This window comes from Panthera onca, chromosome C1, assembly GCF_046562875.1.
Source record: "Panthera onca isolate mPanOnc1 chromosome C1, mPanOnc1 haplotype 2, whole genome shotgun sequence".
NCBI classification, from domain to species: Eukaryota; Metazoa; Chordata; class Mammalia; order Carnivora; family Felidae; genus Panthera; species Panthera onca.
In genome coordinates this window covers 71,000,646-71,019,379 of record NC_138346.1, presented here as the reverse complement: position 1 = coordinate 71,019,379, position 18,734 = coordinate 71,000,646, and the positions used below count along the sequence as shown (strand labels likewise).

The following is an 18,734-nucleotide window of genomic DNA, read 5'->3' as shown; positions in this document are numbered from 1 at the left end:
TTGTTCATATTATCTGATAATGTTTTAAGTAAAGTTAATCATATCGTGAATGAGCTCTTGGGTCCTCTGCTTTTTGGTAGGTGTAAAAACTTGGTTTAGATCCATAGAAGTTTTCTATGGCCGGCCTGCCTTCCCTCCCTCCCTCCCTTCCTTCCTTCCTTCCTTCCTTCCTTCCTTATGTTTGAGAGAGAGAGAGGGATGGGCAGAGAGAGGGAGACACAATCTGAAGCAGGCTCCAGGCTCTGAGCTATCAGCACAGAAGTCCGACGCTTAACTAAGCCATCCAGGCGCCCCTGTATGGCTTTTATTTTGAAGAATTGGAAGTATTGTCTTTTATGTTATAGTTTAACACTTTAATTTTATAAACCCTTTTGCTAAAATCTGCAAAATTCAAGTCCCTCTTCTCCAGTGTAATTCATTTAGTACTGTGAAATGTACCTATTGTTTTGAAATTCAGTAAGTGGCAAAGCATGTGGGAAGAAAAATCTTTGGTGTATGAACTGTAGCCATACTAAGGAAAGTGGTGCTGAGGAGAGCTGCTAGCACTCCTTGTTTACTCACTATATGTCAAGCATTATGTTAAGTGTTGTTTATGTCCATTGTGTTCTTTAATCCAAACAACTGTATAAGGTGGATGCTGTCCTTATTCCCATTTTGCAGATAAGGAAACAGTCTCAGGGAGGTAACTGACCCCAGGACACAGAGCTAGTAAGTATTAGAGACAAGATTTGAGTCCTGGCACTTGTAACACAGAGTCATAGCTCTTAACCCTCATATATATAAAGTATGCATAACATAAAATTTATCATTTTAATCATTTTTAGATGTATAGTGGCTTTAAGTACATTTATGTTGTGCAGCTGTCACCACCATCCATTTCTGGAACTTTTCCATTTCCCAATTGCAGTACTTTTGAAAACATTGATAGCTCATAATTTTATTGAAGAGAGGATGGCTATCATCTCTGCTCACAAAATGTTTTTTGCTTTTAGATTTATAAACACCAATAGAGTTAGTCCAATGATTTTTTTCATTCTACATTATCTGTTTACTTTTGTTCATCTTTGTGGACACTTCAGCATTTGTCCACATATGAGCTTCATCAACATCATTATACATCTCTTAGCAAAACAGGTTCTTGTTGTAAAATAGTGTGTAATGAAGTCCTTCTTGTTGAATTCCCAACCAGATGAGAAAGTTTTTCTTTTTTAGTCTTAGAAATATTGTTCACTCATTGATCCACTTAAAAAAAATTTTTTTTAATGTTTGTTTATTTTTGAGAGAGAGAGTGAACAGGGGAGGGGCAGAGACAGAGGGCAAGAGAGAATCCCAAGCTGGCTCAGCACTATCAGCACAGAGCCTGATGCGGGGCTGGAACTTAGCAACCGTGAGATCATGACCTGAGCCAAAATCATTCACAGTGTTGTGTAACTACCCCATCACTATCTAGTTCCAAAATGATTCCATCATTCTGAAGTAAAATCTCTTACCCCTTAAGCAGTTTCTCCATTTTACACCTTTCCTGCAACCTCTGGCAATCACTAATCTGCATTCCTTTTCTATGGATTCATATATTTGGGATATTTAATATAAATGAAATCATACAGTTTGTGACCTTTGTGCATGGCTTCTTTTATATAGCATAATGTTTTGAGGTTCATTCATAATATAACGTGATGGTACTACATTCCTTTTTATAGCTTAATAATATTCCATATATTCCATCATGTGAATTTGTTTATCCTTCCATCTTTTGATGGACATTTGGGTTGGTTCCATTGTTGGGCTGTTGTGAATAGTGATGCTGTAAATCTGCATGTATAAGAGTTTGTTTTGAAGACCTATTTTCAGTTCTTTTGGATATATGCCTAGGAGTGGAATTGCTGGGTCATATGATCATTCTTTGTTGAACTTTTGAAGAGTTCCCAAACTGTTTCCAGCGATGATTGGTTCTTAAGTTCGAGAAGATCTTAAGATCTTAAGAAGTTCTTAAGATCGAGAAGATCTAGGGTATTGTCATTTGAAGATGTATAGCCTGAGATTTTGTTTATATCAGTGGTTCTGAACTGGGAGTGATTTTTGCCCTTCCAGCAGACATTTGGCAATGTCTGGGGACATTTTTGATTATCACGACTTGGTACGTATTAACGGTACCTAATGGGTAGAGGCCAGGGATGCTGCACAACATCCTGTAATGCACAAGACAGCCCCCTGTAACAAGAAATTTGGTTCTAAATGTCAGTGCTGAAGAAACCCTGGCTTATAACACCAATTTTATTGTTATTGTTAGAGACTAGAGTGTTACCTGTTTTTTACATTCACCTTGTGATTCTCTAATAATTGCGAAACTTTTTTTCTCTGTCAGTTTTCTCTTGGACATTATGAGTATAATATGCAAAGTTCTGAATTCTTAGCTGTGCTCAAATGAAAGCTAAAAGACTACAAAGGTGATGTCTCTTGTCCTTTATGTGTTTTTGAAAAGTGGTAAATGCTTTGGACAGCACAATAAGAAGTGAAGGATTAAGCAATAGCAATAATGTATTTCACTATTGCATCATTTTGGATAATTCTTATTCTTCCATTTTCTTGGTGTTTTTTTTAGTCTTTTTGGTGTAGTTGGGAATAATTGACTAAGAAATGACAAATTCCTATGATAATGAAATAGCAAACTTTGAAACATAGGAAAAATAACATTACTAAGATTCCATAGTACATCATAGGTTTGTATGTAATGTGCAGTGGACCTATATAGTAATTGCACAATAGAATGTTCTATTTAAAAATATGAGTAAGTTTTCTCTGGTCTTTGAAACACCTCTAGAAAGACTAAAAGTCATAAAATGTCAATCCTTACATATAACTAAAACTGCTCAAAAAAGAAACTTAGGAACAAAATTTGGATGTGGGGTCAATCCTTTGCTCTGTAGCTCTCTGGGATGCTATTTCTTCCATATTCTTCTGAAGTTGGTGATTAAAAATCAATTTTGAGTTCTATTTCAATTTTAGGAATTTTGCTTCGTTTGAAGCTCTTGGCATATTTTCCTCCATTGTTCTCAAAGTAATCATATCTTATCTTATTTACTTTTCTAGGAGGGAGAGAGAAAAAAAGTACTTGGGAAAAGTTATACCTGTCAGTATTAGCAGGAGCTTAAGAAGAAATTTGTCAAACAACGAATTGAAGCTTAACACCACAAGAGTTGTAGTTACTGACCAGGTGAGAATTAAGAATGTATATAATTTTTGCCTACTGTTTTTAGGATATGATATATGAAAATGTATCTTTTAAAAAAAACAGAAAATGTATCCTTTTTTTTAACATACATCAAATTATAAATAAGTGATAGATGACCAGATTTAAAGCTCATGAAAGTCATTTAGATAACTAGCATTTTTGTTCTTATTTGCTTTCTATAAACTCTTTTAAAAAGTAGTGTGATTTAGGGTGCCTGGGTGACTCCGACTCTAGGTTTCGTCTCGGGTCATGATCTCACAGTTCATGAGTTTGAGCCCCACGTCAGGCTCTATGCTGACCGCGCAGAGCCTGCTTGGGATTTCTCTCTGCCCCTCCCTGGCTTGCTTTCTCTCACTCTCTATCTCAAAAGATAAGTACATAAACATTAAAATTTTTTTAAAAAGTAGTGTGATTTAGAACCTTTATCAATGTATTTCATTTCCAAATGTTAATATTTTTATTAAACCTCATTATGTTATCTAAACTGTTTTAGTTTGTTAAATATTTTTTCCTGTTTGCTGAGACATCTAATTTTGCTAAAAACACAAATTTGACCTGCCAGATTTTCTTTCCCTCTGCTCCCCACATCGCTCGTGTATATTCACAGCATCTGGAGTCTGTGTAAAGTCATCAGAAACAACACAGGGGAAATAGATAAACTGAACACAGCTGGGAATCGACTTTGGCCTGGAATGTATATAATGTCTAAAGTATACTGTATGTTATTAGTTTTCTTACCATTTCTTCTTTAAGTTTATAAGCTAGAAATGATACAAAAGAATTTTTTCCTTTGGTAATATATTCTAGAGAAATGTCTTTAATATTTTAAAATATTCAGGTTCCCCCCATCCCCCGTTTATAGACTTTAAAAAGTGCCATGTATTGAATGCTATATTTGAGTTGAGGAATTTTAATGAGAATTTGATGGAGATTTTGTTTGTAAATGTTGCTATTAGGAGGATGTGTTAACGTTGTAAAGCAGAAATTTTATCTGGACTATCAAGTTTTCTTGTGTGCCTTTCTTTTTTTAAAGTGAATTTATCCATTGTGAATCTCACAGACTTGTTGATATAAAGTTGTTTATAAATTGTTTATATAAAATTCAAAAACAACTAGTTTATGCCATTAGAAGTTGGAATTCTATCTTTGCGTGGTGGTAGGGACTGGAAAAAGGGGCATGACAGGTGTTTTTAGGTGCTGATAATGTTGTTTCTTTATCTAGGTGGTGATTATGGGAGAGTATTCACTTTGTGAAGATTCCATGCCTATATCATTTGTGCAAGTTTCCTATATGTGGACTTGAGTAAAGTTTAGAGTATTAACATTGTTAAATATAGAAGTTAATTGTTAGCAAGATTCAGCAAAAATGATTAGGCTGTAATGATCTTGAGTATATTATTAAGTTTTAGTTTGTATAGCAGTTCTAACTAGTAAAATAACATGAACAGATGACTAATTTGTTAGCATTTAATATAGAATATAAATTGTAATACCATTTTCTAAAGCATACATTTATTTTTTTTAATTAAAAAAAAAATTTTTTTTTAACGTTTATTTATTTTTGAGACAGAGAGAGACAGAGCGTGAACAGGGGAGGGGCAGAGAGAGAGGGAGACAGAATTTGAAGCAGGCTCCAGGCTCCAAGTCATCAGCCCAGAGCCCAACGCGGGGCTTGAACTTCTGGACCGCGAGATCGTGACCTGAGTTGAAGTCGGACGCTTAACCGACTGAGCCACCCAGGCGCCCCACTAAAGCATATATTTAGAAAGAAAAGGAAATTTTAAGACACTAGCGATTTTCAAGTAGAAGAAGTGCTTCATTGCCATGTTTAACATTTAACAACATTTAGCTGTACTGGTATTAATTTTTTATAATTTGGTTACTCTTTTTTTTCATTTGAGGCCATATTGGTACTCTTTATATTTCTTTGATTTCTTCTGAGTTTTTCAAGCTTATAAGAATGTCTTCTATAGTTATTCTAGATTGATAAAATTAATCTTTGTATTGATTAACTCTAAAATTATAATTGAGACAGCAGTTGAATTTCCTCAGTGAAAAAGGTATATGTCTACACAACATCTGAAATAATGCAAAATGTCTGCGTAGGTTCTAGAACACTATCTTCATGCATTTAATGTTTACTTTATAATATTTCTTTTAGTATAATGAGTTCATTTTAAAAAAGGCTTTGATGCTAATTCAGAGATCCATAATCTGCTCACAATGTCTTTCACATGTAGTTTTGATGATAACTGACAAGCTGTAAGTTAATTAGCACAGAACTTACTAATGAGGATGTTAAAATTTAATTTAAAAGTGAGGATTTTTATTTGTATACTCTGGACAAATTGAAGGAAATTCAATCATACATATGATAAGCATTTCAGGCACTTTTTCCTCATTCGGGTACTTTATTAGATAACAATGAGAAAATATAATTAACTTAATGATAGCAAAGTTTTGAAAGTATGCTAAGATTGCTTGTCTTTAAAATCGGGGATAACCCAAAACCAAAGCAGTAAAGTAAGGTCTGTTAATTAGCATGGAAGACAGCTTCTTGAATTAATATGTGGTGTTAATTAACAGGAAGTCTGATGTTGTGTTGTAATTACCACCAATATTTTTGACATACTGAGTGACTGAAGGTGAATTATATAGATAGCAATTGAGTAAACACTTTTGTGCTTAGGAACGTTTTCCTTTGTTTCTGTTTCCTAGAAATATGGACAGACTTCTTAGACTTGGAGGAGGTATGCCTGGACTGGGCCAGGTTAGTATATATAGACCGTTAGTATTTTTTGTGTGTGTAAACTGCATGTCTTTCTCTAGTTACCCAAAGAGAAAGAAATCACTCCCAAGAAATTGTCTCACAGATAACCTTATGGTAAGAAGCTTACCTTATTGCTGGTTGTTGTATTGCAACAGTAAATAACATGTGGAGAACATTTTCTATTATCTTAATTATTTTCTCTTAGGAATAAGAATTTTCTACTTTTTAATTTAAAATTTGAGTGTATGTGAGGTTATCAATCTTGCCTTTTAGTAAAAAAAAAAAAAAAAAAGGACTCAAAATATCTTATTTCTGGGTTTACAATGTAGAAGTAACACATGAAAAAGTAAACATGGCATCCTCTTGGCAACATTGAGAAAACTGACCCATAGAATGTATGTACAATTTTAAAACTGATGGATTCCTTATAGTAGTTATGATACATGGGTGAATTAATATGTAATATCTCTTTTGTTTTTTAAATTTGGTATATACGGTTTCTTACATTCCTATTAAAACTAAATTTGTTTTCACTTTTAATACTATATTTACCTTCATGCTGTTGGGCAAACAGTCTGTAGATAGATTTTTTTTTTTTTTTGGTCTCAGAGTATTTATTCTGCTTTTAGCTGAAGAAGAAACTTTTGCCATTTTTTGAGTTCTGCACTGATTATCTTTCCAGTCCTCCATTCACAAAAGTGATAACTATGTGTTGTTCTTTTCCTGAGACTTTTATGTAATATGTTGTTTAATGACCAAATTTTGGGAATTTTTTTTTCCTAAAGTTTATTTATTTTCTTAGTAATCTCTACACCCAGTGTGGGGCTTGAACCCACAACCCTGAGATCAAGACTTGCATGCTCTTCTGACTGAGCCAGCCAGGCACCCCGGGAATATATTTTTTTAATTATTTTTATTTATTATTATTATTATTATTATTATTATTATTATTATTATTATTTTTGCCTTCTGTTGGGGCTGGTTTGTAGACCTGAGAATATTTTTATAACCTATCTTATAACCCTTTTTTTTAGTTACCAGGTTTCCCTCATTTCTGTATCACTGGCAGTGAGTTTGTCTTCCTTCATTTAAAGTAGTCTGTATTTGGGGAAAGAAAGTTTTGTTTGGGATTTCATGGTGTTTTCAGTGTGGAGGCACTTTTACCCAAATTCCTTGAGTAGATCTATTATGGCTTCTACTAAACTTTCTCCTGTTAGAAAACTGGAATCATTTTGTGATTCTGTATTGCATCCTTGTGTAGACATCAGCTGTTTTTACTTTTATGAGTGTTGAATATTTCTCAGGTTCATTTACTGTCAGCATGTTTCTTTATGATTCTTCATTTTTGTAAGAGCTGTGTAATCCATTCTAAGAGGACTGAGCCTCTCTGAATTTGACCCTTCCAAAACTGTGTCCATACTTTTATAAGCATTCTAGATAACTTCTAGAATTCCCTAATGTATTCTGAAATGAGCAATAACAACATTAAGGCATATGAAAGTGTCAGAAGTGAGCTGAGGTAGTATGTAGGTACTGCAGTTTTACCTGCAAAATGTAGGCAATGGTAATTGCCTTAGTAGAATTCTTTTTCTTTTTTTGCCTTAGTAGAAGTTGCAGCAAATTTAAATACCAAAGTAATTTTTCTTAAGCATTAGATGCAATAAATTATATATCCATGCTGGAAATCCAAATCCATGCTGGGGAAATTTCTGGACGTGAAATAAGGTTTTATTGACCACAGATTGAGCTATATTGTATCTCAGTGACCACTGCAAACCTTTGCAGTAAGTGAAAAGCTTAAGTTTGGTTCAATAACTTCTCCTTGGTTTCTGATACTTAATTGCCTCATGTGTCCTCTGTATTCATTTTTGAACTTAAAAATATGTTGTTTGAGAATCTGTTATTTCATGTATGTGTTTCATCTTCCCAGTTAGATGACAAACTCTTAAGGGAGAATTTGTGGAGTGCTAATTTCTGTGATATCTCCTTTATCTAATACTAGTGTGCAATGATTTTTTTTCCTAACATTTTATTTTACTCTTGTTCTAGACTTATTTGACAAATACTTAAGTGTTACTTTTGCAACAAGTGTTATAATAACAAATAATGTTATCATAACAAATACGTGTTACTTTTCAATAAACAGGAATAAAACGTTGTGTATTGTTTATTTTTAATAAAGACAAAGATATTTGGATTGGTAATAACTACTCTTTCCATTCAGTAATGGATAGTAGCCAATAAAATTAAAAAAGGAGACATAAGCTGCTTTATCCCTCCAAAAATAAATGGGGAATGTTACTTTCTTACCATTTAACAGAAAAGTCATAATGTTGTTATAAATAGGGGCAGAATACTTGCTGGTAAGTTTGCAGATGGCCCTTTTAAAACATGAGACTACGAACAGAACAGAGTTCTTCATCTTAACAACTCTTAACTGTCTCTGAAATTAAGTGATTTTCTTTTCTCCGTGGCTAATCTTTCCACTTATTCTCTGATCCCTTCCTCTCTTGAAACTTTGCTCTTTTCAATTGACCCCTTTCTCTGCCTACAAAAATGTTTGTCTTCTGTATCCAGAAACAACAAAACTTCACTGCATTCTGCCATTAAGCCTTTTCTTACATTTATTTCTAAAATTTCTAAAGCAACAGCTTATACTCAAAGATTCTACTTCCTTACCTTTATCGACTCTTGTGAGGTTATATACTGGCCTCTTCCATTACTATTTTAGAATTGCTCAAATTGCCAAATCTATTGGCCTACTTTAGTTCCCTTTTCACTGGGCTTCATTATTTTAAAACTGTTCACAATGTCTTTATTAAAACTTTACCTTGGTACTTTTTCCTAGTTCTTCATTATTGTGTCCATACCTACAAAACAACTAGAAGCTTTATTTTTTTTTAAATATTAATTTAAAAAAACTTTTTTTTTAAATGTTTATTCTTGAGACAGAGACAGAGCGTGAACAGGGGAGGGGCAGAGAGAGAGGGAGACACAGAATCTGTAACAGGCTCCAGGCTCTGGGCTGTCAGCACAGAGCCCAATGCGGGGCTCGAACCCACGAACTGTGAGATCATGACCTGAGCCGAAGTCAGACGCTTAACCGACTGAGCCACCCAGGCGCCCCTAAATATTACATTTTTAAATGTTAATACTTGAACAGTGATAGGCTAACATCATTAAATCTATCCACAGTCTCCTATATAAACCTATCAGTAATTTGAAGTAGAAACAAGCAGATGTTTTATTAGAACTATTAAAATTTGTAAACTAGTGGCTTTAAATTTCAAATGTATTTTTTTATTTGCTAACGTGCTTACAAACATGAAATTACTGTAAGACGTGAGATGATTTATTAAATGCATGTACTGTTGTAAATTTGGCATTTGGCTACTTGATTGTCTTTATAACTATCCCAACTTAGGTCTTGACTACTAACCTTTCTGAAAGCTGTGAGGACAAAACTCAAGAGATAGGTACAGCTAAAGCATAATCTCCAGTCTCTTAAAGTTTTAGTTTAAGTCTTTGGGTCTATTTTAGCTTTAGAAACAGGGCAGTCTTTTCAGATTTTAATCTTCTCAAGCTTAAAAGTAAATGACTTCTTTTTTTTCTTTTATTATTTATTTATTTTGGGGGGGAGAGAGAGAGAGAGAGAGAGAAAGAGAAAGAATCCCAAGCAGGCTCCGCACCATCAGTGCAGAGCCTGATGTGGGGCTTGAACACTCAAACCATGAGATCATGACCTGAGCCAAAATGAAGCGTGGGATGCTTAACCAGCTGAGCCACCCAGGCACCCCAAAAGTAAATGAATTCTTAAGTAAAATGTCGGTAGCATCTGTTGGCTTGTCTTGTATTTGAAATTGTTAGGCCAGTATATTGATTTTCTAAGAACATTGTTACTTAACCTAGGTATCTTACATTTTAGTAGACGCATAGCAATTATGTTTAAGTGCTTGGCACATATTAACTACTTTGAGTGGATACTGGTGCTCATTAAAAACAGTATGATTTGAAAGTAGAGTGGATGTGGGGTTTCTAACTTTTTACACAGTAAAGGTAAATAAGACTGAATTGAGAAGATGATGTTTGAGCTAAACTTTGGAATGAGTATATGGCAACACATATTCAAAATGTTGGGGAATAAGTGATGTAAGGGAAAGCAATGAGGAAAGAATCTGGTAAATGAATTTGGAGTAGATTGTGAAAGGGTTGAATGCCATTCCTGTTGATTCTTACTTTTTCTCCCCATAGGCATTATAGTTTATAAACTTTTTTTTTTTTTTGTAGCAGAGTTACGAGGTAATTCAGTCTGTATTCTTGAAAAGTAATTCTAGTGGTAGTTTGCAGAATAGATAGAAAGGAAGAGATTGAAGTCAGAGTCCTCAATTATATGAAATACTTCTGACTTTTAACCTTTCAGGCACATAGTAGGATTTTACTTTTCCATCATTTTTTAAGTTAGCCTGAACATGATTTTGCTTTGACCAATGGAATGTGAGTTGGAAATTAATAGGTCACTTTTATGTGGAAGCTTTAAGTATGATTTGCCTGTCCTGGTAATCAAGGAAGCATGGAGATCTTTGTTAGCTGGGTCCCTGAGAGGGAATGAAAAACCTGCAAGTCAGAAATCCTGGACTTTTGTGTGAAATGTCCTAATTATTTTGGTCTCTGGTTTTTGTTTTAAGAAACATGATGTAGGCCAAACTAAGCACATATGCAGACCTGTGTTGCCTATAAGTAAGTTATCAGTCGGTATCTTTTCTGATACAGGCCCTTAGTGATTTCCAGATGCAAAAATAATGGACAATACTCTAGATGAATGATCAGAGGAGGCTTTCTGAAAGTGGTGAGATGTAAGCTGAATTTTGAAGGAGTATTTCAGGTAGCGTGATTTAAACAAAATAAGTTCCTGAATTGGATGTGTTCTAGTGTATTTGTTATAACTCTCAAATCCATGCAGTGTATGGCTTTTGTATACATAACTAATAACGAGTTTTCTGTTTCCATGGGTCTTTGAGTAGAAATGTTTGTTCAGTTGTTTGTCTTTTGAATTTTGGTCTAATGTTTTATAGAAAGGATTAACATAGTAATGGGAAAAAATACTTGGAATAAATGAAGAAATAATACCATTTTCATAGATAAGGAGTTTTAATATCAGATGCCAGTTTTCCAATTTAATCATAAATCCAGTGCAGTTCCAGTAAAAATATCAACCAGCATTTTCATGGAATTAGAAAACTGATTCTAAAATTCATATAGGTGGGGTACCTGGGTGGTTCAGCTGGTTAAGCGTCCGGCTTCTGTTCAGGTCATGATCTCGTGGTTCATGGGTTCGAGCTCTGCATTGGGCCCTCTGCTGTCAGCACAGAGCCTGCTTTGGATCCTCTGTCTCCCCTCTGTTTCCCCCTCCCCACCCCCCAAGGGTGCTCTTTATCTCTCTCAAAAATAAACGTTTTAAAAAGTATGAAATTCATATAGGAAAAAAATAATCCAAAAATAGCAAAGAAATTGTTAGAAAGGAAAAGGAAACTTGCTCTACCAAAAATCAAAATATATTTTAATATTATATGCCTCAAGTAGTATAATATTGGTATGTAGATAGATCAGTGCAATCAATTAAGAAGTCCAGAAGTAGAATTATGCATATATGGGAACTTGATTTGTGATAGAAATTGTACTAAAAATTAGGAAGGAGAGGCCTGTTCATTAAATGATGCTGGAACAAGTGGCTTTCTGTATTGGGGGAAAACTAATAGTAGATTCCTACTTTATTCTATACACAAAAATGTATGGCACATGGATTGAAGACATGACTATGAAAATCAAACTTTATAAGTTTGGAAGACACACCAATTAGGATGGCTGTTATCCCAAAACAAAAAAAAAAAAACAACAACAACAAAAAACACAACTAGAAAATCACAATTGTTGATTGGGATGTAGATAATTTGGAACCCTGTGCATTACTGGTAGGAATATAAAATTATGTTACCTCTGTGGAAAACAGTATGGTGGTTCCTCAAAAAATTAAATGTAGCATTACCATATGACACAGTAATTCTATTTCTGCGTATATATCCCAAAGAATTGAAAGCTGGGACTCAAAGATTTTTGTACACCTATGGTCATGGGATTATTCACAGTGGCCAAAAGGTGGAAACGACTTGTATCTTACTGATAGATGAGTAGATAAACAAAATGTGATATGTACATGCTATGGAATATTATTCAGCCTTAAAAAGGAAGGAAGAATCTGACATACCAAATTCAACATGGATAAACCTTGAAGACATGACGCTAGGTGAAATAAGCCAGTCACAAAAGGACAAATATTGAGTGATTCTGCTTATATGAAGTACTAGTCAAATTCATTGAGACAGAAGGTAGAGTGGTTGTTGTAAGGGGTTGGGAGACCTAGTGATGTGGTTGTTAGTGTTTAATGGGTACAGGGTTTCACTTTGGGAAGATGAAAAAATTCTGGAAATGGATAGTGGTGTTGGTGGCACAATAATGTGAATGTACTTAAAGCCATAGAACTGTATACTTAAAAATGTTTAAATGATAAATTTTGTGTTGTGTGTTTTTTACCACAATAAAATTTTCAATATTTTTATAATGAGATTAATACCTACCGTAGATGTTTCTTAAAAGGATTAAATAAACTAACGTGTCAGTCACACAGTAGACAGACCCCATAAAATTTTTTAGAAGAAAATTTTGCCTTTATGACCTCCGAATAGGAAAGCAAAACTCATAAGGTTGCTAATTTGACTGCTTCAGTACATTACTATCTCTTGTCCCAACAAAGACTGTAGAAACAAACTTAAAAGACAAGGGATAGAGAAGATGTTTGTAACACATTTGTCTGCAACACATTTAGCAGAACCATAAATCAGTAAGACAATAAAAGACAACCTCAGAAGAAAGAACATGTAATGGCAATTTGTAGAACAAGAACTGCCAGCAAGTAGGAAAAGATACTCAGCTTCACTGTACATCACAGAAATGAAAATTAGAACAAGTATTAGAGTTTTTTAAAAACAAAAGTCTGGGGGCCCCTGGGTGGCTTGGTCGGTTGGGCGTCCGACTTCGGCTCAGGTCATGATCTCACGGTCTGTGAGTTCAAGCCCCGCGTCGGGCTCTGTGCTGACAGCTCAGAGCCTGGAGCCTGCTTCCGATTCTGTGTCTCCCTCTCTCTCTGCTCTTCCCAGTTCATGCTCTGTCTCTCTCTGTCTCAAAAATAAATAAACGTTAAAAAAATTTAAAAAACAAAAAAAACACAAAAGTCTGTTAAGTGTTAAGATTTTGGAAAGCAAAGATTTTCACATAAGTTTTTTCCCTTTGGTTAGGTGTGGGTGTGCAGTATGGGTGTGAGAATTGGTTAAGGATTGTATATCAGTGTTTTAGAACATTACGTGGCAAATAGAGAACCATAAATATACGTTGAATGAACACACTGTGTATGGAGTGTAAATGCTTGAAGTCACTTTGGAAATTAATTTGACGGGTAAGTAGTAAAATTGAAAATGCCCTGACTTCTGTGACTCAGCAATTCCATTTATTCACTTTAGAGAAATTCTCACACACATGTGTCAGGACACATGTTTAAGGATATTTATTATGACATTGTTTAGATTATTGAAAAATTGCAAACACCTAAATTTCTGTCTGTGGGAAAATGTGTTACTGGAATATAATGGAATGGAATTATTATACTCCAGTTAAAATGGACTAGATTCTTAGACTTATAAACATATTAAGGGAAAAAGGTTGTAGAGACATATACAATATGAAAGCATTAATGTTAATTTAAAACACAATACTTTTTTAAAGGGTACGTAACTTAAGTAAAAGTATAACAAATTCTACAGCAACACTATCGAGTAGAGCTTTCTGCAATGATGGAAATATTCTATATGGACTCTAGTACAATAGCCACTAGCTGTATTTGGCTGTTAAGCACTTGAAATGTGAGTAGAACAACTGAAGAACTGAATTTTAAATTTTACTTAATTTTAATTGCAATTAATTTAAATTTAGTAGCCTTGTGTAGCTGTTCAGTCCATGAAGTATGCCCAGTGTGATCTGAATTTTTAATTTTAATTAAATGTATTGTTACATGTAGCTAGCAACTACCTTAGGCCTAGATAAACCAACACAAATTCATGAGAAGGGAGGGAGGTAAAAGGAACTTTTATTTCATATATACTGTTTTTTATTTTTACTTTATTTTTTTTAATTTTTAAAGTTATTTGTTTGTTTTGAGAGAGAGAGCACAAGTGAAAGTGGGGGAGAGCCAGAGAGAGGGAGAGAATCCCAAGCTCTGACAGTGCAGAAGAGCCCGATGTGGGGCTCAGTCTCACAAACTGTGAGATCAGTCATGACCTGAGCAGAAACCAAAAGTCAGAAACTTAACCGACTGAGCCACCCAGGTGCCTCTGTTCTCTCTTCTTAATAGACAAATGAACAAACAAAAAATAAGCAAAAGAACAAGTCAGTGAGTACCATTAAATGACGTTAAATAACATTTTCTTGTACTTTTTTAAATGCTGATTTATTTTTGAGAGAGAGAGGGAGACACAGAATCCAAAGCAGGCACCAGGCTCCGAGCTGTCAGCACAGAGCCTGACTCAAGGCTCGGACCCACAAACTGTGAGATCATGACCTGAGCCAAAGTCGGACGCTTAACTGACTGAGCCACCCAGGCACCCCTCCTTTAGTACTTTTTAAAAAAGTCACCAAGTAAAACAAAACCAGAAATGCACCTTAATTTATTTTTCAGTACTTCTTTTTCATGCCTTGCTTAGGCATTCCATATAAATCTAGAGAGGTTGCCAGAGGCTAGACTATGTAGGGCCTTGTAGAAGATGCTTTTCCAACTGAGTTGGGAAATCATTAGAGATTTTTCAGCAAAGGAGTTAATGCTTGAAACATTTTTTAAAAACCTGGGTACTCTGGAGAGGAGAGGTAAGATGGCAAGAATGGAAGCAGAGACAAAAAGGCTACTACAGCACTATTTTAAGATAAATTACAGATTTTCATAGAAGGCTTTTTTTTATATGTTCCTTGAGCTCTTTAGCTTGTTTTGACAACTTTTTATATACTGATGGATGCTTCTGGTTACCTTTTTTTTTTTCTTTGATTCTTTGAGTATTCTATCCTTAGGTGATCCTCTGAACATTTACAAAGAGCCCTTCTAAACATTCGTAGATTAATTTGGCCATTTTTCTGCCTATTAAGAAGTAGGGAAGGGTCAAGAAATTGTATTTGTTTTCTTTGCTTAACTACAAATAAATAGTGATTTTGCTTTAGAAACAAAGCAAAAATATAATATGCCTTTATTTTTTTTCATTTGCTGTGCTTGCCAGGTAATCTATTATTTTTAAAGTATAGTTCCTAATTATTCATGTACTTGAGCTGGTGTTTCTACTGTAGAAAATTAGGAAAGGTCAGGTCAATAGCAAGCTAATTAGAGCATACTCTTTCTAGTTGTCATTGTATTGTAATTCTGCTGAATAGATATTAAGCCCCATGAAAAATGTGGTGCACTTGAGAGGTCTCAAATCTACTCTTGAGATTCTCAAGTAAAAGGAAAACAAATTCCTGGTGGGTGCATTGTGGTTACTCTCTGTCATCTTGTTTGAACTTTCTAGTGAGTGGTCTTTCAAGGGGAAGGATCTTTGACACTTGTGAATGTTAAACTTCTAATTTGATGTGAAATTACCATAAATGGTTTTGTTTGAGTTCTTTAAGGGGAGCAGTTATTTTCTTCTTTCTTTTTTCTTTTTTTTTAATTAAAATTTGTTTTCCATTTTTTTAAGTTTACTTATTTATTTTGAGAGAGATAGGAGACAGTGCGAGCGGGGAGGGGCAGAGAGAGAGAATCCCAGGCAGGCTTCACACTGTCAGCACAGAGCCCGATGTGGGGCTTGAACCCCACAACCATGAGATGATGACCTTAGCCGAAATCAAGAGTTGGATGCTCAAACCGACTGAGCCACCCAGGTGGCCTGGGGAGCAGTTATTTTCAATTACAGTGAGATTGCCTTCCAAACTTACATTCTGATGAAATAGAGCATCAAAATTATGAGGAAAAATGAAACATTAAAATTTTAAATTTGAAGTCAAATATATGACGGACTAAGACATTTGATACCATTTTTGGTAGAAAAAGTATATGGGATGAGAAATAAGAGAAGATACCCCTGTTTAATATAGGAAACTAAGATATTGCAATGTAATCTCAATATGCCAAATGTGTGGGATGTTACGATCTTGAAAATCTGGTGTATGTCGTTTTCTTCCCTACCCTCAACATTGTTTTGCATATTTGATTTATTGGCCGTCTTGCTCATTTGGAGCACTGATCTTTGGGTTTCCAGTTTTAAACTTTTGTGATGTAACTTGTAACTTTTCAGATCATATTACCATTTGGACAGTTCTCTAGATAAAATACTAATACTCATTTAAAATCTGGACAGATATGGTTCGTGTTCTCTCTCACAACACATTCAAGGTGGTTCTTTGTGGGGTGTTATCTGGGTTGAGTGCCGGGGAAGCATATGCCACCAGAGCAGGGCAATAGTCTCCCGCAGGCAGCTTCCCAGCACTGCTCTTCACACTGCTGGTGGTTTCACAGGCTCTTCCTGCCGGGACACTGAATGCCTATGTTGAGCACAATGGGAAGGCTTAGGGACAATGAAGAATAAATTAATGATTTTGATAGTTACACTTTTCTCTTACTCCTGTGTACATTTTCCCTCTTTTCACCCAAATATGTTCTTACCTGCCTATGGTAGCTCTCTGTTAATTAGTTCTTTGTTCTCTAGCGTTCTAAACACCAGAGCCTAAGTAATTAATTGAAAGCAAAATGCCAATCAAAAGTAGATAAACTAACAAAATCTAGTTTTGGTAAGGCACCCTTTAATGTTTTATAGAAAAGGTGTTCTTTTACTTCATGGAAACTGCTTATTTCATTACCTAGTACAATATATTTTTGTTATCTTTAAATAGCCATATCAGTGTAGGGAGACCATTTTGATTTTACTTTAGTTTGCCCCTGGTTCCACAGTTTCAGGCTATTATTTCCTTCCCATTTTACCCTCTGATTTCTATTTAAATTTTTTTAATTTTTAATTTTTTATTTTAGAGAGAGTGAGAGAGAATGTGAAATGGGGAAGGGGGCAGGAAGGGGGGGAGAGAGAGAGAGAGAGTGAGAGAGAGAGAGAGAGAGAGAGAGAGAGAGGATATTAAGCAGGCTCCACACTGAGCAGGGCTTGATCCTACAACCCTGGGATCGTGACCTGAGCCAAAATCAACAGTTGGATGGATGCTCAACCTGCTGAGCCACCTAGGCACTCCCCTAATTTCTGTGTTATAGATTAAATGAGATCTTTGAAAATTTTATAGTTCAGTCTTTCAACAAGGCTCTTCCTTAGGGGTTTCCTTGAGGGCTGTGAAAATTGTAGCAATATAGGGAGATAGCCAAATACTCCGAAGAGGGAATGTAATTGTCAGTGGGGTCTAGGGCAAGTGTATGGCTCCATAAAGAGAACCCACATATTTTTACAGTTATCAGGATTCCCCTAGAATTTATAGAAGTGGTCTTATACCGAATATGGACAGATGCCGAATGCTTCCCATGTTTTGATGTGAGGTGTTCTAGGTACTTAATCTCCTCATTTAATCCTCATAACAATCCTATATGAATAGGGATAATTATTCCTGTATTATAGGGTTGAGTCACAGAACTAAGAAGTGAAGTTAGACTTGGAACTCAAGTCTGATGCCAAAGTCTATTCTATATCAACAACATCTATATCAGGTAGATAATCTTATAGTGTTGTCATTGGCTACTTTCTTCATAAATTAAAAAATCTTAATTAGTCTGGAAATTTTTATTGCAAAATGTAGGTGAAGAGTAAGATGCTTGCTTTTTAAATTTTTAGGAAACCTAAAATATTTGAGAGGATTTTTCTTCATTGTGACATGTAATATCAATTTCATGTTTTAAGAATATTTAGGTATTGACTGCTTATTTCATTTTATTCCCTATGATAATGTATAATGTATACCTTGACATATTGGCAAAAGCAGAGTATACAAATAGGACAACTTTTTAAAGAAGGTTTATGTTCCTTTCTCCTTTTAGTTTATAAAACATTTTCCTTACTATTCAGAAATTGATTAGTGCTCTAAATTGACTGCCAAAATAAAGTTGTTATATTAAAAAAATTACTTTTGGAAAGACGCTCTTTACTAAGCGAATTTGAATGACCAGTCTTGTTGTACCTTGACTTGTAATAATGAAAGAAGAGGTACAGAGAGCTGTTTTATTTGAATAATAGACTTGCCAATTAGCCATCAAGTGCTTCCATCTGTGAAATTTTTGATCAGATGGGTTAGCTGGGATGTTTCCAGACTAGGGCATCATAAATGGCACTTGAAAACTGTCACTTTGATGATGAGGTTTCAAGTATTACACTGCTTGATGCTGTGGAACCTTTTTTTCCTTTTGCAGTACCATGTTTTTTTAGAACATACTGATCCCACTTATGAATTCTGTGGCATCAAGAGAACTTGGGAGACCTGCCACTGATGTAAAGTTCTGCTTAATCTGCTGCTCTGCCCTGTGCTGAGATTGGTTTTTAAACCAGAGTATTAACAGCTTCTTTAATGGCCTGCACAGTAACGTTGGTTGGAGATCTGACTGGCACAAGCAGGCGATGCTCA

The 18,734-nt window shown here is 34.9% G+C and overlaps 1 protein-coding gene across 1 annotated transcript in view; it reads left to right on the top strand.

Annotated features, from left to right (window-relative positions):
- Positions 1-693: 693 nt before the first annotated feature.
- Positions 694-18,734, top strand: part of PSMD14 (proteasome 26S subunit, non-ATPase 14) — a 94,557-nt gene continuing 76,516 nt past the window's right edge. The window contains exons 1-3 of the mRNA XM_078451205.2: positions 694-708; positions 3,091-3,214; positions 5,951-6,002. Coding sequence (XP_078307331.1) covers positions 5,955-6,002 — 48 coding nt within the window. The 5' untranslated portion in view covers positions 694-708; positions 3,091-3,214; positions 5,951-5,954. The remainder of the gene's footprint in view (positions 709-3,090; positions 3,215-5,950; positions 6,003-18,734) is intronic.